Source organism: Papio anubis, chromosome 15, assembly GCF_008728515.1.
Source record: "Papio anubis isolate 15944 chromosome 15, Panubis1.0, whole genome shotgun sequence".
Lineage (NCBI taxonomy): Eukaryota > Metazoa > Chordata > Mammalia > Primates > Cercopithecidae > Papio > Papio anubis.
The window spans coordinates 27,763,274-27,789,095 of NC_044990.1; the positions used below are offsets into that span (position 1 = coordinate 27,763,274).

At 38.0% G+C, this 25,822-nt stretch overlaps 1 protein-coding gene and 2 pseudogenes across 7 annotated transcripts in view; all 3 read right to left on the reverse strand.

Moving 5' to 3' along the window:
• CAB39L (calcium binding protein 39 like) overlaps window positions 1–25,822 on the reverse strand; it is a 134,083-nt gene that overhangs the window by 48,793 nt on the left and 59,468 nt on the right. For all 5 annotated transcript variants that reach the window (XM_021929625.2, XM_017951243.2, XM_017951244.2 and 2 more), the window contains 2 exons: window positions 20,060–20,201; window positions 16,801–16,965 (listed from right to left, as the gene is read on the reverse strand). In XM_021929625.2, the coding sequence (XP_021785317.1) occupies window positions 16,801–16,965; window positions 20,060–20,201 (307 nt within the window). The remainder of the gene's footprint in view (window positions 1–16,800; window positions 16,966–20,059; window positions 20,202–25,822) is intronic.
• Window positions 21,435–23,156, reverse strand: LOC101024193 (annotated as a pseudogene). The gene has a single exon (XR_004178700.1). The product of XR_004178700.1 is annotated as a beta-citrylglutamate synthase B pseudogene (transcript).
• Window positions 21,435–24,649, reverse strand: LOC110741689 (annotated as a pseudogene). The gene has a single exon (XR_004178701.1). The product of XR_004178701.1 is annotated as a tigger transposable element-derived protein 1-like (transcript).

Here is a 25,822-nt window from a genome sequence, read left to right on the forward strand (position 1 = left end):
TACAAAATGGATGCAGCTCCTTGCTGCAGGATTTGTGCTGGGGGAAATTTGACCAACTGGAAGTCCATTTCCCACAGAGCACAGGAGGACATAAAGTGAATACAACAGAACTGAATTCTTTGTTTTTTCACTGTCTACCTTTATGCAAGAAAAAAATTATGATTTCATTTTTAAACCTTCATGAATAAGGAAGGAAAATAGATGAAGAAAATAAGATTTTAGTAAAATGTAGGTTAAAATCAAATTCCTTTTTCTTTGATCTACTTTCTAGTATTTTTTGTCTTCAAGTTATCACTTTATTCACTCTTCTTCACCCTAGTGCCTTGACTTAAAAAAAAAAAAAAGTGGGTTTTCCATTAGGTGGAAGTATTTGATCTAGGTGATCATAACAAATCATATCTAGCCTACAGGAATAGAAGAGATCACTGAATCAGTGAGACAGAGGAACCAGGTGCGCAATCATGGATAGGGCTTCTTAGAGTCCTCATGGACAAGACCTGCACTCTCATATACCTTACAACCTGTCTAGCCTGGTTTTTCAAACGAAATCTTGGACTGGACCTGAGTTTACTATATGAAAAATATGTACAAGAATGACTGATATGGTTTGGCTCTGTGTCCTCACCCAAATCTCATCATGAATTGTAATCCCCATAATCCCTACGTGTGGAGGGCAGGACCTGGTGGGAGGTGATTGGATCATGGGAGTGGTTTCCCCCATGCTGTTCTCATGATAGTGATTCAGTTCTCACTTGATCTGATGGTTTTATAAGGAGCCCTTTCCCCATTGTTCGTTCACTCTTCTTTCTCCTGCTGCCATGTGAAGGTCTGTGCCTGCTTCCCCTTCCACCATGATTGTAAGTTTCCTGAGGCCTCCCCAGCAGTGTGGAACTGTGAGTCAATTAAACCTCTTTCCTTTATAAATTACCCAGTCTCAGGTATTTCCTTACAGCAGTGTGAGAACATAGTAATACAATGACATTGCACTCTCAATCAGTATGGCCCTAGTTCTGGCCGTCATCTCTCAAATGAACTATTAAAGAGCTTGCTTCAGTTACTGTCTCCACTTCAAAGCATCCTCACCCTATCAGAGTGAGCTAGCTAGAAATGCAAATATGACCATGTCATCTCTCTCCTTAAACTCTTCAACGTCTCCCTTTTGCTTAGAAAAAAGTCCAATACAAAAAGGCCAGGCGCAGTGGCTCACGCCTGTAATCCCAGCACTTTGGGAAGCTGAGGGGGGCAGATCAGGAGGTCAGGAGTTCAAGACTAGCCTGACCAATATGGTGAAACCCCATCTCTAGTAAAAATACAAAAATTAACCAACTGTGGTGGTGCACACCTGTAGTCCCAGCAACTTGGGAGGCTGAGGCAGAAGAATCGCTTGAACCTGGGAGGCAGAGGTTGCAGTGAGCCAAGATCGTGCCACTGCACTCCAGCCTAGGCAACAGAGCAAGACTTCGTGTCAAAAAAGAAAGAAAGAAAGAAAAAAGTCCAGTACCTTCAATGACTTGACAGTGGCCAACTTTTCCAGTCTCATCAGCTAACTATCATTTCCAATTCCTACATCAAGTTCTATTAGCACCAAATTGCTGCAGCACATATACACAACATTTTATATGGTTCTATATCTTTGCCAATGCGCTTTGATTTTTCATGAACTCTGTCGTTCTTTAAGATTCAGTTCAGGAGTATTCTCCCCTGGGATGAGTGCCACTCTCTGTACTACAACCATGTCCTTTGCCACATTGATCAGTACCTCCTCTTCCCTACTACCTCTACCTCCACCTTCACAGCAGCAAATACTGAATGCTTACTCTGTGCCAGGCACTTATGCTAAGAGTTTTACAGGTATTATCCAATTTCCACAACAACCTTATTTTTTTAAATTTCATATTCTTTTTGTTAATTTTTTTCTGGCATGCATACAACAACCTTATAATATACATATTATAAAAAAGAAAGCAAGGATTTATAATATGTGTTTTCTAAAATGTACAAATGTAAATATGTATATACATATATTATAAATAAGGAAATTAAGGATTAATGAGATTGCCTAGATCTCACTGTCCTGTCAGATACTGATAAATATCTACAAGCACTAACACCATCCAAGAAAATATAACCTCAGCAATTGAACTAAATAAGACACCAGGGACCAATCCTGGGAGAACAGAGATATATGACCTTTCAGACAGAGAATTCAAAATCACTGTTCTGAGGAAACTCAAAGAAATTCAAGATAACACAGAAAAAGAATTCAGAATTCTATCATAAATTTAATACAGAGATTAAATTTAATACAGAGATTGAAATAATTAAAAATAATCAAGTAGAAATTCTAGAGTTGAAAATGCAATTGACATACTGAAGAATGCATCAGAGCCTCTTAATGACAGAATTGATTAAGCAGAAGAAAGAATTAGTGGCTTGCAGACAGGCTATCCGAAAACATGCAGTTAGAGGAGACAAAAGAAAAAAGAATAAAAACCAATGAAGAATGCCTACAATATCTAGGGAATAGTCTAAAAAAGGCAAATCTAAGACTTTCTGACCTTAAAGAGGAGGTAGAAAAAGAGATAGGGGTGAAAAACTTACTCTAAGAGATAATATCCGAGAACTTCCCAAACCTAGAGAAAGATATGAATATTCAAATACAAGAAGGTTATAGAACACCAAGCAGACCTAAACCAAAGAAGACTACTTCAAAGCATTTAATTCAAACTCCCAACGTTAAAAAAAAAAAAAAAAAAAAAAAAAAATCCTAAAAGCAGCAGGTGAAAAGAAACAAATAACATACAATGGAGCTGCAATACATCTGGCAGCAGACTTTTCAGTGGAAACCTTACAGGCCAGGAGAGAGTGGCATGACATATTTAATGTGCTGAAGGAAACAAATCTTTTACCCTATAACAGTATATCTGGTGAAAATACCCTACAGGCACGAAGGAGAATTAAAGACTTTCCCAGACAAACAAAAGCTGAGGGATTTGATCAATACTAGACCCATCCTACAAGAAATGCTAAAGGTAGTTCTCCAATGTGAAAGAAAAGGATGTTAATGAGCAAGAAGAAATCATCTGAAGGTATAAAATCCACTGGAAATAGGAAGCACATAGAAAAACACAGAATAGTATAACACTGTAATGGTTGTGTGTAAACTACTCTTGTCTTAAGGAGAAAGACTAAATGATGAACCAACCAAAAATATTAACAACTTTTCAAGGTATAAACAGTACAATAAGACACAAAGAGAAACAACAAAAAGTTAAAAAGCAGGGGAGGAAGTTAAGGTGTAGGGCTCTTATTAGTTTTCTTTCTGTGCATTTCTTTATGTAATTAGTATTAAGTTGTCATCAGCCTAAAACAATGGGTTATAAGATGGTATATGCATGCCTCATGGTAACCTCAAATAAAAAAACATACAATGGATACACAAAAAATAAAAACCAAGAAATTAAAGCACACCGCCAGAGAAAATCACATTCACTAAAAGGAAGACAGAATGGAAGTAAAGAAGGAAGAAACAATAAAAAACAACCAGAAAACAAATAACAAAATGGCAGGAGTAAGCCCCTACTTGTCAGTAATAACATTGTATGTAAATGGACTAAAGTCTGCAATCAAAAGACACAGAGTGGCTACTTGGGAGGCTGAGGTGTAAGGATCACCTGAGCCCAGGAGGTCAACGGTTCAGTGAGCTGTGACTGTGCTACTGCACTCCAGCCTGGATGACAGAGTGAGACCCTGTCTCAAAAAAACAAAACAAAAAAAAGACATAGAGTGGTTGAATGGATGAAAAAAACAAGACCCAGATGATCTGTTGCCTACAAGAAACACACCTCACCTATGAAGATACACATGGACTGAAAATAAAGACATGGAAAAAGATATTCCATGCTAATGAAAACAAACAAACAAAACCGAGGAGGAGTAGCTATACTTACATCAGACAAAACAGATTTCAAGACAAAAACTGTAAGAAGAGACAAAGAAAGTCATTATATAATAACAAAGGGGTCATTTCAGCAAGAGGATATAACAATTGTAAATATATATGCACCAAACACTGGAGCATCCAGATATGTAAAACAAATATTATTAGAACTAAAGTGAGAGATACATCCCAATACAACAGTAGCAGATCTCAGATCTGGGACATGATAACTTTTAACACTGTTATTCAACATAATACTGGAAGTCTTAGCTAGAGCAATCAAACAAGAGAATGAAATGAAGAGCAAATATTATTAGAGCTAAAGTGAGAGATAGATCCCAATACAACAGTAGCAGATCTTAGATCTGGAACATGATAACTTTTACCACCATTATTCAACATAATATTGGAAGTCTTAGCCAGAGCAATCAAACAAGAGAATGAAATGAAGGGCATCCAAATTGGAAGAGAAAAGTCAAATTATCCTTGTTTGCAGATGATAGGACCTTATATTTGGAAAAAACTAAAGACTCCACAAAAAAACTATTAGAATTGATGAGCAAATTCAATAAAGTTGCAGGATACAAAAATCAACATACAAAAATCAGTAGCATTTCTATGTGCTAACAGTGAACAAGCTGAAAAAGAAATCAAAAAAGAAATCCCATTTATAATAGCAACAAATAAATAAATACCTAGAAATTAACTTAACCAAAGAAGTAAAAAATCTCCATAATGAAAAGTATAAAAAAACTGATGAAAGAAATTAAAGAGGACATGCAAAGAAGGAAAGATACTCATGTCCATGGATTGAAAGAAACAATATTGTTAAAATGTTCATACTACCCAACATAATCTACAGATTCAGTGCAATCCCTGTCAAAGTACCAATGACATTCTTCATCGAAATAGAAAAAACCATCCAAAATTTACATGGAGCCACAAAAAACACAGAATAGCCAAAACCTTCCTGAGCAAAAAGAACAAAACTGAAGAAATCACATGACTTGACTTTGAATTATACTACAGAGCTACATAGTAACCAAAACAGCATGGTACTGGCATAAAAACAGACACACAGATCAATGGAACAGAACAAAGAACCCAGAAACAAATTTACGCACCTACAGTGAACTCATTTTTTACAAAGATGCTGAGAACATAAGACAATCTTCAACAAATCGTGCAAAGAAAACTGAATATTCATATGCAGAAGAATGAAATTAGACCCCTATTTCTTGTCACATACAAAAATCAAATCAAAATGGATTAAAGACTTTTATCTAAGATCTATGAAACTATGAAACTACTAAAAGAAAATATTAGGGAAACTCTCCACGACCTTGGTCTGGGCAAAAACTTCTTGAGCAAAACCCCACAAGCACAGGCAATCAAAGCAAAAATGGACAAATGGGACCACATCAAATTTAAAAGCTTCTGCACAGTGAAGGATACAATCAACAAAGTGAAAAGACAACCTACAGAACACAGGCCTTCTATGAAAAGGTGGTCAACATCACTGATTATCAGAGAAATGCAAATCAAAACTACAATGAGATATCATCTCACCACAGTTAAAATGCCTTTTATCTAAATGTCAGGTAACAACTATTGCTGGTGAGGATGTGGGGAAAAGGAAAACTTCATATGCTGTTGGTAGGAATGTAAATTGGTACAACTGCTATGGAGAACAATTTGGAGGTTCCTCAAAAAACTACAAATAGAGGCTGGCTGTGGTGGCTCAAGCCTGTAATCCCAGCACTTTGGGAGGCTGAGGCAGGCGGATCACGAGGTCAGGAGATCGAGACCATCCTGGCTAACGTGGTGAAACCCCGTCTCTACTAAAAATACAAAAAAATTAGCAGGGCCTAGTGGCGGGCACTGTAGTCCCGGCTACTCAGGAGGCTGAGGCAGGAGAATGGCGTGAACCTGGGAGGAGGAGCTTGCAGTGAGCCGAGATCGCGCCACTGCACTCCAGCCTGGGCAACAGAGCAAGATTCCATCTCAAAGAAAAAAAAAAAAACTACAAATAGAGCTACCATACGATTTAGCAATCCTACTCTTAGGTATATGCCCAAAAGAAAGGAAATCAGTATATAAAAGAGATATTTACACTCCCATATTTGTTAATAGTATTGTTCACAATAGCCAAGATTTGGAAACAACCTAAGTGTCCAAAAACAGATGACAAAATGAGGATAAAGAAAATGTGGTACCTATATACAATAAAGTACTATTCAGCCATAAAAAGGAATGAGATTCTGTCATTGCAACAACATGGATGGAACTGGAAGTCATTATTTTAAGTGAAATAAACCAGGCACAGAAAGACAAACATCAGATGCTCTCAGTTATTTGTAGGATCTAAAAATTAAAACAAATGAACTCATGAAAATCAAGAATAGAAGCATGGTTACCAGAGGCTAGGAAGGTAGTAGGGGAGTATGTGTATGGGGGATGGGGATGGTTAATGGGTACAAAAAACAATAGAAACAATGAATAAGATCCAGTAACACCAAGGATAAATGCTTGAGAGGATGGATACCCAAATTTCCATGGTGTGGTTATTACACATTACATGTCTGTACTAAAATATCTCATATACACTGCCTACTATGTACCCACAAAAATTAAAAAGAGAAAAAGGAAATAAATAAAAACCCATGCTCTCACGAGGTCAGGAGTTCGAGACCAGCATGGCTAAGATGGTGAAATCCCATCTCTACTAAAAATACAAAAATTAGCCAGGTGTGGTGGCATGCACCTGTAATCCCAGCTACTCGGGAGGCTGAGGCAAGGGAATCGTCTGAACCCAGGAGGCAGAGGCTGCAGTGGGCTGAGATCATGCCATTGCACTCAAACCTGGGCAACAAGAGCGACACTCTGTCTAAAAAAAAAACAACCCATGCTCTCCAAATGTCCTCTCTCCAAAACCCAACCCCCCAACCAAAGCCCAAAAAACTTAATAGTATAAAAAACAAGCAATCTGCCAGGCATGGTGGCTCACTCATGTAATCCCAGTGTTTTGGGAGGCTAAGGCAGGCAGATCACCTGAGGTCAGGAGTTTGAGACCAGGCTGACCAACATGGTGAAACCTTGTCTCTACTAAAAATACAAAAATTAGCTGGGTGTGGTGGTGCATGCCTGTAATCCCAGCTACTCGGGAGGCTGAGGCATAAGAATCGCTTGAGCCCTGGAGGCAGAAGCTGCAGTGAACTGAGATTGTGCCACTGAATTCCAGCCTGGGCAACAGACCAAGGTCCTGCCTCAAACAAACAAACAAACTAACTAGAAAATGGACAAAAGGCGGGGTGGGGTGGCCCGTGCCTATAATCCCAGGCATGAAATTACTTTGAAAAGCTGAAGCAGGCAGATTGCTTGAGCCAGGAGTTTGAGAGTAGCCTGGGCAACATAGCAAGATCCCATCTCTACTTAAAAAATAAAATAAAAATAAACAAAAAAGAGAAAATGGGTAAAAGACATGAAGAGACATTTTACCAAAGAGGATATACAGATGGCAACAAGTACATAAAAGATGTTCAACATCGTTAACCATTAGGGAAATGAAAATCAAAACCACAATGAACTATTACTACATGCCTATCAAAATGGCTACAGTAAAAAACAGCAACAACATCAAATGCTGGCAAGAATGAAGAAAAACCGTACTCATAGATTGTGGTGAAAATGTAAAACAGTATAGCCAATCTGGAAAACACTTTAGCAGTTCCTTAAACAGCTAAACATGCAGCTAACCATAACAGCAATTGTGCTCTTTGCATCTATCACAGAGAAATGAAAACTTATGTTCACACAAAAACCAATTAGGAAGTGAATCTTCAATTGAAAAGGATACTTTAAAATCAGTTGCTCTCATAATTTAAAAACACGAAAAAATGTTTATAGGCTGGGCATGGTGGCTCATGCCTGTAATTCTAGCACTTTGAGAGGTCAAGGCTAGAGGATCAGTTGAACCCCAGGAGTTTGAGATCAGTCTTGGCAACATGGTGAAAACCCATCTCTACAAAAAAAAAAATACAAAAATTAGCTGGGTGTAGTGGCATACGCCTACAGTCCCAGCTATTTGGGAGGCTGAGGTGGGAGGATCACTTGAGCCTGAGAGGTGTAGGTGAGAGGTGTAGGTGGCAGTGAGCTGAGATCATGCCACTGATGGTTAAAGACTATACTGATGTTAAAGACTATATTTGCTGTATAAAAAAAGATATAGCTGTAAGCACAAATTGGTTTTAAAATGAAAGAAATCATGTTTTGTTCAAAATTTCTAGACCCTACAGTGTAATATTGCAGAATAAATATCAACCCTCTTTGAAATGTCATAGGAACATGTTTTTCATACTTCCCAGTGAAATGCCACAAGAACATTCCATACAGCATTCCAGTGAACAGTAGAAATGAAGCTCCACAGAACTCTATCCAACTTTGACACAGAGGAAAACATTCTTCTAGTTCATTAGCAAATGGGTGCAAAGGCAAAGGAAGCCCCCTGTGGATAACAAAAACAAGTTCTGCTACCAGGGACCGACTCCCAAAACAGAGGAAAGGATTAGAATAAAAGGATTACAGAACACTGAAACAGGCACAAGCTGGTGAATAATCATCTCTACATTACACGTTAATCTTTGTAGTTCTCAATTTGTCATCCCAAATCTAACTGGAGTGAAACCTTAACTATTTCAAAACCAGTTTTTTGCAACCCACAGGTTGCCAGATCTCAAGTCCTGGACTCAGGAGTGGCCAGAAAAAAAAAAAAAAAAAAAAAAAAAAAAACTCTCCAAAGTAACTTTGATAATAAAGAAGGAACATCCAGAAATGACCCAAAATGCCAAAAATTAGCTGGCAATTCTCAGGTTACATATAATGTGACCAATAAGATCCCAAACCTGAAGAAGCAGCCCTTGTGTTTGCTGGCAAATTCAAAAAAGTCAGCTTTAACATGAAATGCTCCACAATTATTTGCTGAATGAATGATATATATGGAAGTATTAACTAAAATCAAATAAGAAAAGAGAAAAGGAGGGAAGAAATAGGTAGTGAACAGCAGTCACAGCAACCAGAATAATTGCTGAAAAAGAGCATCCCTCATGGATAGCATAGATGAGAAAAGGGAAACGAGAAAAGAAGGCAGAGACTAGAAAACACCCACTTTAAAACATAAGCCATTGACTTTTATACAGTATATAAAGAATTCTCAAAATTAATCAACAAAATTAAAAAGGGGCAAAAGATCTGAATAGATACTTCATAAAAGAAGAGATATAGTGGCAAAAATGTACATGAAAAGATGCTCAACATCATTAGTCATTAGGGAAATCCAAATTAAAATCACAATGAGATATCACAAACCCTTATTAGAATGGCTAAAATAAAACAACAAAACAAAACAAAAAGTTGACATTCCCCAACAGCCCCACTCCTAGGTATTTATCTAAGTGAAATGAAAACCTATGTTCACACTAAATACTATACATAAATGGTTATGGCCGCTTTATTTGTAATTGCTAGAAACTGGAAATATGTAAAATATCCTACAAGTGGGGAATCGATAAATGAACTGTGGTCCATCCATGCAAAGGACTACTACTCAGCAATAAAAAGCCACAGACTCCTAATACATGGCAACAACATGGATGAATCTCAAATGCATTATGCGGACAGAAGCCAGGCTGAAAAGGCTACATACATATGATTCTGTTTACCCAATCTTTTTGCAGTGGTGAAAATATAAGGACTGAAAACTGATCAATGGTTGCCAGAGGCTGGGGACAGGAAAAGGAGCTGATTACAAAGAGGCATAGGATAATTTTTTTTTTTTTTTTTTGAGACGAGGTCTTGCTCTGTTGCCTGGGCTGAAGTGGCACAATCTCAGCTCACTGCAACCTCCGCCTGCCAGGTTCAAGCGATTCTCCTGCTTCAACCTCCCAAGTAGCTGGGACTACAGGTGCACACCACCACACCTGGTTAATTTTTGTATTTTTAGTAGAGACAGGGTTTTACCATGTTGGCCAGGATGGTCTCGATCTCCTGACCTCGTGATCTGCCCACCTTGGCCTCCCAAAGTGCTGGGATTACAGGCATGAGCCACCATGCCCTGCCGGCATAGGAAAATTTTTTAGGGTGATGGAACTGTTCTTCATTACAGAACTGTGCACTAAAAAGGGTGAATGTTACTATTTATAAATTGTATCATAATTTTAAAAAATGAAAATTATAGCCACTGAAGTCATGGACTTCTCTATTCTTGCTGGTGTGTTGCGGGGGAGTTGAGGTGGGTGGGAGCAAATGGTTTTGCTGAATTTCAGTAGCAGAAGTAGAGAGGCAGAACAGTCTGCAGGGTGAGGGGTGGCCACTGAATGGATGAGTGAGGGATCTTGCTGGGGACTAAAATTCAAACTGAACTAATTTATGCATATTGGGAAAGATACAGGGAATGAAAGTACAAGCTAGCTCAAAGTTGCTCTCAAAAAAATTTAAATATAATTAAATTTACATATTACATGAAATCTATCTGTTGGAATTTATATGGGAGATTATCTACCCCACTGTCCCAATATCTTTGTCATTCTATTGTCTCTGCAGGCCGGCTTCTTCTGTTTCTTTAGTCCACATAGTGAAAAATATGGCCACTGATGGAAAAACTGCATTTACTATCTTTAGCACCTGGCTAGATACTGGGGTTCTGTCTCAGTTCTAGTTCCAGAATTCCTGCAGAAAGCCTCTGGCCCTCTTTTGGTCAGATATCCACTTGCAGGTCATTCAGCTGTGTGTTGTCCAGGGTGTCATGTCACCCAAAATGGTTGTTCCCATGGTAACCATGTGAGTGGAGAAGGAGGGAGCATTCCCCAGAAAGGACAGGGAGCGGGCAGACACAACACGTTATACACAGCGCAAGCAACCTTCATCCTCATGCAGATTACATTCCTTAAAATGTCTGGTACAATCAAACTAATGGTCACTGTCTTAATTTTATTACAAATAACTAACAGGTTTCACATCTAATTAAGAGCCTGATGCCAAATACCATTTTTAATCACCCATAAATTACATTCCTCTTTAGGATAAAGGCCTTCTAAAGCTTATATTCATTAATTTTAGGAAGGCAATAGGGTAATGATAACATAAAATTCCATTTTCTATGACATAGTATTTCCCTACCTGAGATTGTAAATTCTTTAATTTGTCCAGTGATGAGCACGAAGTATATAAACAATCAAATAAAACCAAGATCAAATATAATTAAATAAAATCAATGGCTGACATGCATAGTAAGCATTTCAAATTGTTAAATGTATGAAGTACAGTCAAAGCTGGTATTTTAAGGCTTTACAATTTCTGTTATATTTTTACAGTAATAAAACCAAAGGTAAAGAACCACTTTTTTTTTTCTTTGCCTTTTTTTTTTTTGAGATGGAGTTTCATTCTCGTTGCCCAGGATGGAGTACAATGGTGCGATCTTGGCTCACTGCAACCTCCACCTCCCGGGTTCAAGCTATTCTCCTGCCTCCGCCTCCTGAGTAGCTGGGATTACAGGTGCATGCCACCATGGCCAGAGCTAATTTTTATATTTTTAGTACAGATGGGGTTTTGCCACATTGGCCAGGCTGGTCTCGAACCCCTGACCTCAGGTTTCCCAAAATGCTGGGATTACAGACGGGAGCCACCGCGCCTGGCCAAGGACCACTTTAATCAGGTCCAGGGAATAGAAAAAGATTGTTAGAGGATAAACATTTACAAAATGTAGGACTACAAAATGGCTTAATGAAAAGCAGAAAAGTTGATCCTGGAGTGTTTCTTTTGTTTTTTTTTCTTTTCTTTTGAGACAGGGTCTCATTCTATTACCCAAGCTGGAGTGCAGTGGCACAATCTTGGCTCACTGTAGCCTCAACCACTGTGATTATTCCACCTTAGCCTCCTGAGTAGCTGGGACCACAGGCACGCATGGCCTGCTTTTTTTTTTTTTTTTTTTGTTGAGACAGGGTTTTGCCATGTTGCCCAGGGGGTCTCAAACTCCTGGGCTTAAGCAATCCTCCCACCTCAGCCTCCCAAAGTGCTGGGATTATAGGCGTGAGCCACTGCACTGGGACTGTTTTGCTAATTTTTTTTTTTTAATGTGGCAAGAAATAATCATTAGGGATTAAGTTACCACAGAAGACAATTTTCTGCTTATTTGAGCTGCTTATTCAGCCTGAACAGTTCACTTTGCATCCACCCCCTAGTTTTGCAAGGCACACCTGCCTTTAAAATGAATGTATCAGACCTTATAGGCAATACATTTTCCCTCCTTTGATCTCTTATCACGTTGTGTTTCAAAACATCAAAGAGTATAAAGCTGTGTTTTGAATAGTAGCCAAACCTCAAAAAACACAGCTGAGTTTGATCCTGAGCCCATAAAAATCAGAAGCCTTGCAAACTCAGTCACAAATCATTTTTTGAACCTCATAATAGTATGCTGAAATGGTTCTTGTCTGTCTGCAATTTTAAGGCTTAAAGGGTTAGATAAAAATTTATAGCTACATAATGAGATTTTTATTTAACCCGAAGGCCGACCTCCTAGCCATTATTCACATGATGATAGCAGGATCCTCCAGTATTGTCCCTACCCCAATGGGCCACTTTCCTCTAGATTCCTGACAGAGAAGTGGGTTTGTCAAAGATTCCTGAGTCAGTCCCTGCCACCCAGTCTAAGTCAGTGCTGCCAGCCACCATCACTGCTGTCAGCTCAGGGTTCCAAACCCCTGCTCCTAGCACCCTTCAACCCCCATTCCTTGCCTTGTTTCCAGCAACTGTTTATTTTTTCAACACTCAGTTTACTCCAAGTATAGAAAACCATCCCTTCTTCACTCGACATGTGTTGTTGTTGTTGTTGTTGCTTTGTTTTTGTTTTGAGATGGAGTCTCGCTCCGTCACCCAGGTTGGAGTTCAGTGGTGCAATCTTGGCTCACTGCAAGCTCCGCCTCCCGGGTTCATGCCATTCTCCTGCCTCAGCCTCCTGAGTAGCTGGGACTACAGGGGCCCGCCACCACGCCCGGCTAATTTTTATATTTTTAATAGAGAGGAAGTTTCACCGTGTTAGCCAGGTTGGTCTCGATCTCCTGACCTCGTGATCCACCCGCCTCGGCCTCCCAAAGTGCTGGGATTACAGTCATGAGCCACCGTGCCCGGCCTCAACATGTATGATTAGTACAGAGTTCCTTTACAAAGGTTTAAGGTGAACAAAGGATAATTACAGCACAGTGCAGAAACACCTTCAAGTGGAAGTCTACAGATCACTTTTATGAAAGGTTCCTCAGTCTTCCTGATCCTCTTTCTCCACGAACACCTTCCTTTTGTCATGGTTCTGGATCCCTCCCTCTCCCTCCCTCCAAACCTTTCTCCTATCTTTCTTCTATTTCCTACTCCTATCAACCTTAGCCAAAGAGGGCATTTCTCACATTTCTGTTACTTTTCTCTGCCAAGGAAATCTAAGCTTTTTTCTTTCAGTCTTTTCCTTCCAGAAATTGCCTAGAGACTTCAGCCTTTCAAACTAACAAAAAAGCCAATCATGGTATCTTCTAAATAAAAATTCACTTTTTTTCTCTGTAAAGAATGTGCCATTCTCCTAGGTTATCTGGCAAAAGCTGTAGTCCATCCTTAAAATAATAATTTTTCCTTTCTGTTATCAAAACATACCAGAAATTTTACAGTCAAATGACTGTTGTTCTCTCCAAAGAAGCACCAGGAGAGGCTATTCACTTACTGAAATCATATCATCATTACTCCAAAGAGTTTGAATTATCTTCTAAACAATTTACTAATTCCTCCAGAAAAATGGCTCACTGGTGTGTCCTGACACCTTCTTTTGGTCCAATTCTTTTACCTCTGCTTTGATCCCTCATTCCCATTACTACATTCATTCAATCAATTCACATACTAACATGCCACTAGGTATGGCAAACACAGTCCTAGTACTCGAGGTAACATAGAAGTGGTTGTCCCAGTGCAAGCCATGAACCAAGAGACATGGGAGTGGGGGGTTCTGTGTCGTTGGAGTAAGTTTGAAGTCAGACGGAATTTTATCAAGCTGTCACTAGCTTATATAGATACTTTAGGCTTGAGAAGGAGAGTTGCCGCCTGCAGGCTGATCGTCCACGCCTCCAGTTCATAGAGATAACATAGTAGGTTTCTACAAGTAGGCTAATAATGGCAGGAAGGAAGCGCCTCCTTCCTGAAAATACTGTATGTAGTTGAAATGCTTACAATTGAACTGTACTAAACTTTCACTCCTTTTCATTCATTCATTTATTCATTCGACCAAGAAGTATATACTTTTCTATGGGCTAGAGAAGGAAGATGGCTGCATCTATGGAGTATCACATTCACTTATAATTACGTTCTAGGTATGTGTCACGTCAATTGAATAAACAAAGTTAAGAGTTGCCTGCTATCTTATTATCACAATAACAAATCTTCATAATAGTTTTGAATCATCAGTTTTAAAACTTATATTATTCAGGAGGGAAGGCAAGTATATAACTATTTTAAAAATTAAAGTAATCCACAAGAGTAATCAATTTAACTCTGCGTTTGAAGGCTTAATCTTCAGCTATATGGAAAATTCAAATGTTCAGAAAGATACTTCCTTTCGCCAAGGATTCCAGAGAATAAAAGTTTACTTGACAATAATGTACAAGTCTATTTTAGGAAACTAAATGCCTTACTTCCAAAATAATTTTTAAATTAACTTCTTCTCAAAAATTTTAATTTATATTTGTTATGCCACATAAAAGAAGGGGAACTTACATAACTGTTTCTTATGTTCCTCTTTTGTTATCTGAGCCAATGCCAAAGAAAGTCGTAAGACACCCAAAGTTTTTCTTTGGTATACTCCTCCCTAACTCCCCAATTCTTGGAGAGCACTTTGAACCTGAGGTTCTGTGGCTGCTCAAGGCTTCTCCAGGTCACTGAACCTGACGACCTCTCATCCCTGACTCATTCTTCAAAACATAACCATCCTTAGTCATATTCCTTCCAGCACTCCACTGCAAATTGGGTTAATCTCATAAACTAACTTAAGCATACTTATGAATTAGTGATGACAGTAGCTTAATATGCTGCTGTTCTCAGAGAAATGAGCAAAACAATGGTAAATTTATAAAACTATAATACTATAAGAATAGGGAATCGTTTCCCTATTTATAGTCACTGACCAACTAAATCTAAAAAAAAATTAAAGGTTATAACAAAAAAAAAAAAATCAAGGGTTATAACAAAAACAAACCAGCTTACATTTAACTTTAGTTCTTGAGTTTGAGAAAAAGAGGAAATGAAAGAATACAACTACTTGACATTTGTATACAGTTTGCATTCATATTTAGTGTCCCTATATAACACAACATATATATGTATATATTTTTATTTAGTTTAATATTTAAAACAACGCTGTAAGTTCATATTATTCCTATTTTATAGATGAGAAAGCTTAAGCTCAAAGCAGTTAAGTTACTGACCATGAAATAGCAGAGCTGGGACTCTAAGCAATTCTCATTCCGAGTCAAGTGGTTTTTTCACTATGCCACAGCTTCTACAAGTGTTCATAATACCTAATTTTAAATTAAATAAAAGAAACAGAAAAGTATATACATATAGTAAGACTACAATTTCACATATAGCTGGTTTTCAAAGGAAATGGGACCTAAGATGGAGAGGGAGAGTGAGCAAGCCAAGCAAGAGGAAAAAGAAAAAGGTTATGGGTCAGAAAATGTCAAAGGCAGAGATTGAATAAGGAAGGGAAAGAAAGAAAAAGACAGCTGTAACTGAAAGGATGAGCTGAAGTCCAGGCCCTTCCGCGTCCCCACTTGGTCTTGCTTCTAGCCACAACTGGACTGCATGCCTCCTGGCTCTGCACTCCTCCTCCTCTGCTTCAGCTGCTAAAAATCTTCCCTGGTCTAACTTGTGCAGAGAGCTGTGGGCTACTATTTCCACAGATCCCCAGAGCCCTGACCTGATCTTGTTCTAATCATGGTAATCACTGTCGTTAGTTTTCCTTCCACTTATTCAGTGAACAAAACGAAAAGCAATTCACTTTGCATATCTCCTCTATCTCTGAGAATGAATGGAGACCCAAGTACCTACCCAATAGGAACAAAATTGGTATTATGGTAGAAACAAAGCAACAAAGCCAAACCAGGACTTCTGTCACCTCAACAGTCAATGCCCGAACTCGCCTATGTATCCATTTCTCACTGAAAAATCACAACCTCTGAGTTACACAATAGATAATAAAATGACTACACATATTCACCACCTACATTTCTAAGCTTTTGTTTTACTTAGTCAATGTATTATTAGGTAAATGAGGTATAATTGCTTTCAAAAGGAGATAAACATATTACTAGCAATTAACACATTTCTTAAATCATTAGTCTAATGTGTTCATTAAAAGAACTGTCTGAATTTGAAGCTCTGAAGTAAGTGAGTGACTTTGGGCAAATTACTTTATATCTTCGAACTTTAGGTTCTTTATCTATAACATGGGGCTAATAATACAGTATTAAACGCAAAGATAGTTTTAAGAATTCAGTGAGCTAAATGCTTGAAACTGTACCTGGCATATAGCAAGCATTCAACAAATGTCATTTCTTATTATTACTTCTATTAGCCATTAGTTTTGCTACCTAGCAGCATAAAACTTAACTATAGTTTGGCTTTTTGCTTTTGTAAAAAATAGATTAATTGTAGACGTTTTAGAGAAAACTTTAAAAAATAACATATGGAAAGCAATAATGAAAAGTAAAAGTCGAAATAGTGATAGATATATGTTAAAATTGAAAAGCACCACTGGCGTCCTTTTATAGCTGGTTTACCTCAAAGTCTATCAGCTGCAAGTCAGCTATCAGTGTCACCAGCAGGCCACTATTGTAGAGTTCTTGTGCTAGCTGAGCCACTGCTTCTGTTGGGGGTTCTTTTTCATTTGTACCACACAGAATTTCTTTCATTGCTTGCAGTGATTTCGACACTTCTTCTGAAGCCTAGTGACCAAAAAGTATGCTAACAGTTAAAAGAATCAAAATTTTTAGGCTATAAACAAACAAACGAATAATCCAAAAAACCACTTCTTGGTCTTGGGCTCTGTTTATTTATAATTGATGGTACAGTTACAAACAAACAAAAACAGTAAGCACTGCCTTTTTCATTTTGGAAAATATTATAAATATTATAAAATTTATTTATATAAAAAAGCTATCTGGTATTTCTACTTAGTCAACATACATTAAATAATCTTTTTTTTTTTTTTTTTTTTAGATGGAGTCTTGCTCTGTTGCCCAGTCTGGAATGCAGTGGCACAATCTTGGCTCACTGCAAGCTCCACCTCCTGGGTTCACACCATTCTCCTGCCTCAGCCTCCCAAGTAGCTGGGACTACAGGCGCCCACCCCCACGCCCAGCTAATTTTTGTATTTTTAGTAGAGATGGGGTTTCACCACGTTAGCCAGGATGGCCTCGATCTCCTGACCTCATAATTTGCCCACCTCAGCCTCCCAAAGTGCTGGGATTACAGGCATAAGCCATCGCATCCATCCCAATAATCTTTTAAACCACACTCATTGTCTAATTTTGCTAGCAATTCAACATAAACTTTATTCTTGAAAATTAAATTGATTCCATTTTGAAGACTTATCAGTAGCTGCTATCTTTATTTAAAGCATTGTGTTAAGGTTTTTCAACAAATTCCTATTCTTTTGATTTTTGAATGGTCCAAGTATACAATTGTAAATTGTCAAAACTCATAAGCTTTCTTTGTCAATTCATTTATTCCTCATACAGAATCACTGTCTTTTTTGCTATCTATGAAACTTAAAAAAAAAGCCTCACTATATTTTAAAGAATACTAGGCAAATCCATAGAGGCAGAAAGTACATAGATTCGTGGGTATTAGGGCCTGGGGGAGAGGGAAATAAGCAATGACTACTAATGGCTCCAGGGTTTCTTTTGCGGGTGATGAAAATGTTCTGGAATTAGATAGTGGTGATGGTTGCAAAACCTTGTGAATGTACTAAAAACCAATGAATTGTACACTTTAAATAGCGCATTATATGGTATGTTAATTATATCTCAATTTTAAAATCTTTTAAATTAGTACAGGTAGGAAAGGAGAGCAGACTAATTTAGTTAATAATTTGTATGAATATTTTAAAAGAAATATACTTTTATTACTTTTAAGTATAATACTGTAATCATTATAAATGAAGAAGGAAATGAGTAGAATAAGGCAAATTACATAAAAATAACTCATGGTAGCATTATGCTACTTTTATTATTTATTTATTTTTATTTGTCTCTAGCTCTGCTTCTTGGGTGACACTACTTTTATTTATTTATTTATTTTTGAGATGGAGTTTTGCTCTTGTCACCCAGGTTGGAGTGCAACGGCATGATCTCAACTCACTGCAACCTCTGCCTCCTGGGTTCAAGCGATTCTCCAGCCTCATACTCCCTAGTAGCTGGGATTACAGGCACCCGCCACTGTGCCTGGCTAATTTTGACACTATTTTTAAAAAGTAATTTTTCATATCCTTAATAGCCTGACTGAAGCAATCCTTAATGTACTAGACTGGAAGCATCTTAAATTGTGAGATATGGCCACAGAAGAGTGCTGTAAACATACACAGAGAGTATGTTTAAGAGAGAGTTAAGAATAATCATAAAGCAGACATCTTTATGACCATCACCCAGTCAAGAAACAGAATATTTTCAGCACCCAGGAGTCACCTGAAGGCTCCTTTCAGTTCAGATGTAAATACTTTTAAATCTCTTGTGACAAACATGTCTTTACATTTCTTATTATTCCTATTTTATAGATGAGAAAACTTAGGCTGAAACAATATAGCTTAGTTCCACTGATTTTCAACTTTATGGACCAGTACATTACCCTTTCATAATTTGCTTCTTTCATTCAACATTATATTTGAGAAATTCATCTATGCTGTTGCATGTAGGCAGAAGTTCTTTAATTTTTATCACTTTCCAATGTTCCGCACTAATGCCTATACCACAACTTTGTTATTGGTTCTACTGTTCATGGACATTGGGTTGTTTCCATTGAGGGGTTTTTATTAACAACAATGCTATGAACATTCTTGTACCTTTTTCCTGGCACAGATGTGCAAGAATACCTCTAGAGTTTACAACTGGGAGTGGCACTGCAGGATTTTAGTACATGCATATCTTCATATTTCACAGATAATAATAAACTGGTTTTCAAAGCAGTTACATAAATGTATATGTCATCATCCACAGTTAATGAAAAGTCCTCATTGCTCTCCATCCTTGTCAGCACTTAACATCATCACATCTTTTCATTTTTGCCAAGGCAGTAGTTGCATAATGTGAATTTATTGTGGTTTTAGTTGGCCTTTTCCTAGTTACTAATGAAAATGTGTAAAAGGGTTTTTTTTTCTTTTTTTTCTCTTTACCATTTAGATTTATACTTGCAAAAAAGGCCATTTTTCTTCTATTTGGGCCAAGATTTGGCTCAATATTACAAAGTGTACTAGAATTGGAATAAGCTATTTCTGCACTCCTTGTGGAATTTAAGATTGTATCATTTACTGGAATAGAAGGATACTATGAACTTGTGTATTTCTTTTATAGATATCTTGAATCTTGCCATAAACTAGTCACTTTATAGAGAAATCGGATATATAGGATTCAATATCCCTTTGAAGGAATAACTAACATTCCTGAGGAAGCCCCATTGAATAAGACCTTAAAACCATATGAAAATGAGATTCACCGTAACAGAAACCATCAGTCAATCTTTAAACAAAAACTTTTTATCTTTCATGTAAATGTAACATTACACACCAGTATAACCTTTTAGATCTTTAAGCTATGCAGTCTAGCGGGATCCAGTGTTGGTCAGAGTCTCTAGAGAATGAACCTAAAGTTCATCCCAACAGACTAAATAATAATCAGTTTCATAAAACCTGAAATCAACTTCAATCTATTTATAGAGGCTCTATGTTCCCATCACAGACCATATTTTGAATTCTTCATTAAGCTTTTACATTGGTTTTTGTCATTGCATGTACTTTCATCATAACGTTACTGTTTTAGCTCATACCTTGTCTGTCTTTTTGTCTTGCTTTTCCAAAATGGCCAAATTGTCTTTCAGGATTTTCACAATTTCTGCTGGATTTTTGTGTGATTTGCTAAACAAGGGCATTTTTTTCACGTGTAGAAAGCTCTTCTTCCAATATGGAATGCTAAAAACAAATAAGCCAACAAAAATTATAACTTTAACTCTTAATATGCTTAAATTTTTATACCAATATGTCTTATACATTTTCAATAACATGAATTCAGTAATCTGAAATGTTAAAAGTGATCAAATTAAAATGAGTTTCAAGCTTTACGCCAAATTTAAATAAATATAAGATATTTTTTAAACGATATTTTTAAAGTTTTGCTTGAAAGTTTTTATACAAAGTTTAAAATCTTTCCTGCAATAGAAACATAAGGATTATACATGAAATAATTTTAGAGTCCAAGTTGATACGTAAAACTAGATATTTTGACCAAAGAAAGTGATAATAATAATAAATATATTCTATAATGTTTAACTATATGTATTCTGTAATGCTTAGTTGCTATTATTACAAGAAGTTCCATGACATAGTGAATGAATTATTTCACTAAAGAGAAAGGCACAGTAGTTTAGATATGACTCTATCTTAAATGTCCTAGACATTTCTGACTCTTTGAGTCAATTATACTTTTTTCCATTATTTTAAAAAATATACACTTATTCTCTGAATGCATAATAATCAATGATCAAATATTCTGCATTAAAGTAGAATTTTAAAAAGAAGCCAAATGCATTCATGTATAGACATACCTAGGAGATACTGTAGGTTCAGTTCCAGACCATTGCAATAAAGCAAATTTCTCAATAAAGCCAGTGTATTTGGTTTTTCCTAGCACATATAAAAGTTATATTTATGCTATACTGCAGTCTATTAAGTTTGCAATAGTATTATATCTAAGAAAACAATATAACTTAATTTATAAAAATATTTATTGCCTGACCCTTCAGTGAGTCCTAATCTTTTTGCTGGTTGGAGTCTTGTATTAATGTTGATGGCTGCTGACTGATCAGGGTGTTGGTTGCTGAAGGCTGGAGTAGCTGTGGCGATTTCTTTTTTTTTTCTTTTTTTGTCATTAAGAAGTCTTTATTGGGTTATAGTCACTTTGACCCTCCCACCAAATTAAGGGGGAAAAAACAAAAAACAAAAATAAGAAATCCCAGTAAAAGAGTCCTTAAGATTTCATAAACTACAAATTAAAGCTGCTAGTTAATAAGGAAATGGCAGAATTTTCAGAGCTGTATAATATAAAAGTTCCTGTAATTTAAGCAGATGTTTTCCTCAATGACAAATCTTCCAACACAATGTGAAGTTATGCTACTCAGATATTTGTAGCAAAACTGGGTTTTTTTGGTACAAAAACAAAAACAAGGGACCATGAAAAAAAAATTTTTTGTTCCTCATGGCCTATGAGTATACAAATTTTCTAGCAGTTTAAAAGGGTAACTATGAGAGCCTGACATTTTTCTATACCCCACCTATTCTGCCTCTCTATTTGTAGGATTTGTAAATGAAAGTAACATCTTACGAGCAGAGGTCTCATCTATCTTCCTCTCTCTCCAACTAATCCTACTAATTTTCTCTCATCTTCCTGAGCATCCTCCATGAACAGCATTGCAAGTTGGTTTCAAAAATAGAAAAGAAAGAAAGTTTTACAAGGGTTTTGTTGGTTAATTACCAGTGGAGTCAGTCCACCAGTAGTTTGATTTCATTGGCTAGCAGCTGGTTCATGCTGAACAGGCCGCCTGGGAGCTTGGTGAGCAGCTCTCCCTCCGTGCTTTCAGGGTCGCTGTCAACCGAGCTGGAACTTGCACTCATGTTGTCAACAGCAGTACTGGCTGGGGGACCCAGCTCCGGCTCACTAGTCTCACTGGCAGTGGACACCACAGAGAACAGGGACATACGCCGGGTGAGCCAGCCAGAGGGTAGAAGGGAGGCAGCATAGTCTGCTATGATACCAGCTACATCTAGACCTATGATACGCCTTATCAAAGGCGATGAAACCTACATTTGCATTGGCCTCACAGACGCAGAAGGAGCCGTCATCTTTCATCAACAGGTCAATGCCACACACATCCATCCCCAGGATATTAGACACCTGGATAGCTAGCTGCTTCCCTTGTTCAATCAATGAGCACATCATCCCCACACCACCTAATGAGCAGTTATTTTGCATTCTCCCATCTGTTGAACAACGTAACATGGTGCCAACCACACAGCCTCCCACGACAATGACACGTACATCCCGTCCATGAGACTCTTTAACACTTCTGGAACAGGTATGGTGCTTCATGGCGAATAAGATGGCTTAGATCAGCCAAATGGTGCTTATCTTGAGCCAAGAAAACAGCTTTACTTCTATGACCCCGCGTATTCTTTACTACCATTGGGAACTCCAGTACTTCTGCTTCATCATCATTTTAGCAAAATTTTCATGGCCACCATAAGAGAAAGTATCTAGCAGAGGAACACCATGGCCAGCTAACTCTTGAAATGTCCAGAACTTATTAATGCAGTTCAAGATGGCTTGAGGTCGGTTCATTAACCGGCATCCCATCTTCTCTAGATGGCGCAAAACAGTGATATCACTATCACTTTGCACCCAAGGGGTTGGTACTCTACCACCACTTGTGGGTAGGCAGTGATTAGCTCTCCATTGATCTGCAGACCCAGGTTTCCTTGCTCGATTGTCAGCACCACCTCATCCATCACCACAGCCCTGAAGTCCAGTTCCTCCTCACAACATTTGGCCTTCAGTGCTCGTAAAATCTCTTTTTGAGGATAGTCTTCCCTGACGCGACGATCTGTCAAAAACTACAACTTGGCAGCGACAGAACTACACATCTTGATTAGCTTGTGCTTCCTTGCCTGGATTATTTCCTCTTGGATGTAATGTCTGCTGCGCGTGCGTGCACACCGGCGATTTCTTAAAAGAAGACAATAAAGTTTGCTACTTTGACTCTTTCTTTCATGAAAGATTTCTCTATAGCATGTGATGCAGTTTGTTAGCATTTTACTCCCAGTAGAACTGCTTTCAAAATTGAAGTCAGTCCTCTCGAACCCTGCCACTGCTTTATCAACTAAATTTATGTAATACTCTAAATCCTTTGTTGTCATTTCATCTTCAGCAGGAGTAGATTCCATCTTAAGAAACCACTTTCTTTGCTCATCCATAGAAGCAACATTCCTCACCTGTTCAAGTTTTATCATGAGATTGCAGCAATTCAGTCACATCTTGAGGCTCTATTATTAATTCTTGTTCCCTTGTTATTTCCACCACAATGGGGGTTACTTCCTCCACTGAAGTCTTGAACCCCTCAAAGTCATCCGTGAGAGTTAGAATCAACTTCTTCTGAACTCCTGAAAAATGCTGATGTTTTGACCTCCTCCCATGAATCACAAATGTTAATGGCATCTAGAATGGTGAATCTTTTACAGTAGGTTTTTCTATTTAGTTTGCCCAGATCCATTAGAGGAATCACTCACTATGGCAGCTTGCATCTTATGAAATTTATTTCTTTCATTTTTTAAACTTGTATTAGAACAATAGGAACATATGAAATGTATTTATTTAACAAGTTTGGAAAGTCAAAATTACTCTTTTGTCCATGGGCTGCAGAATGGATGTCAACAGGCATGAAAACAACATTAAGCTCCTTGTAAACCTCCATCAGAGCTCTTGGATGATGAGGTGCATTGTCAATAAGCAGTAATATTTTCAAAGGAATCTTTTATTCTGAGCAGTGGGTCTCAACAGAAGGCTTAAAATATTCAGTAAACCATGCTGTCATCTAGGCTTTGTTGTTCCATTTATAGAGCACAGGCCAAATAGTTTTAGCATAATTCTTAAAAGCCTTAGGGTTTTTGGAATGGGAAATGAGTATTAGCTTCTACTTCAAGTTACCAGCTGCATTAGCTCCTAAGTAGAGAGTCAGCTTGTCCTTTAAAGCCAGGCACTCACTCCTCCTTTCTAGCTATGAAAATCCTAGATGGCATCTTCTTCCTATACAAGGGTGTTCCATCTACACTGAAAATCTGTTGTTTTTTGTGGCCACCCTCACCAATGATCTCAGCTAGATCTTCTGGATAACTTGCTGCAGCTTCTATAAACAGCACTTGCTGCTTTCCCCTGCATTTTTATGTTCTGGAGATGGCTTCTTTCTTTAAACCTCATGGAGCAACCTCTTTTAGCTTCAGACTTTTCTTCTGCATCTTCCTTTCCTCTCTCAGCCTTCATAGAACTGAAGAGAGTTGGGGCCTTGCTCTGGACTAGGCTTAAGGGAATGTCTGTCTGGTTTGATCTTCTATCCAGACCACTGAAACTTTCTTCGTATTAACAATTAGCTGTTTTGTTTTCTTATTATTTGTGTTTTCACTGGAGTAGCACTTTTCATTTTCTTCAAGAACTTTTCCTTTGCATCCACAACTTGGCTAACTTACTGATGCAAAAGGCCTAGCTTTCAGCCTACCTCAGCTCTGGATATGCCTTCCTCACTAAGACTAATCATTTCCACCTTTTGATTTAAAGTGAGAGATATGTGATTCTTCCTTTTCCTTGAACACTTAGAGGCCACTTAAAGGGTTATGAGCTGGCCTAATTTCAGTATTGTTGTATCTCAGGGAACAGGGAGGCCTGAGGAAAGGGAGACAGGGGAACGGCCAGTCGATGGGGCAGTCAGAACACATGCAACATTTATCGATTATGGGCAGTTTGTGGTGTCCCAAAACAATTACAATAGTACCATCAGAGATCGCTGATCACAGACCACCATAACATATGTACTAACAATGAAAGAGTTTGAAATATTGTGAGAATTAACAAAATGTATCAAGAGATATAAAGTGAGCACATGCTGTTGAAAAAAAAATGGTGCCAATAGACTTCCTTAATGCAGGGTTGCCATAAACCTTCAATTTTTCAAAAACACAGTGTCTTCAAAGCACAATAAAGGTGTAACACAATAAAATAAGATATGCCTGTAATTGCTCTCTTTCTCCCTGTAGTTCTACAGCACTAAGGGAAAGATATATAACTGTAGGAATTTTAAATACTCCCTGACACCAAAACAGAGTACAAATTTTTTTTTTTTTTTTTTTTTTTTTTTTTTTGAGACGGAGTCTCGCTCTGTAGTCCAGGCTGGAGTGCAGTGGCCGGATCTCAGCTCACTGCAAGCTCCGCCTCCCAGGTCCACGCCATTCTCCTGCCTCAGCCTCCTGAGTAGCTGGGACTACAGGAGCCCGCCACCTCGCCCGGCTAGTTTTTTTTTTTTTGTATTTTTTAGTAGAGACGGGGTTTCACCGTGTTAGCCAGGATGGTCTCGATCTCCTGACCTCGTGATCCGCCCGTCTCGGCCTCCCAAAGTGCTGGGATTACAGGCTTGAGCCACCGCGCCCGGCCCAGAGTACAAATTATGACACGGTATCATAGATATGATATGACTTTTGTCCATTATTACTCTGCTTGGTTTTCACTGTAACAAGCTAATGCTAATTTACTTAAATTAAAAACGTTTTCAGGGTTTCCAACTCAATCTGGTGGTTAGCTAGCATTTTCTGATTCACTATCTCCCCTTTTTTTTTTTTGAGAGGGAGTCTCGCACTCTCACCCGGGCTGGAGTACAGCAGCGCAATCTCAGCTCACTGCAAGCTCTGCCTCTCGGATTCATATCATTCTCCTGCCTCAGCCTCCTGAGTAGCTGGGACTACAGGTGCCCACCACCACGCCCAGGTTTTTTTTTTTA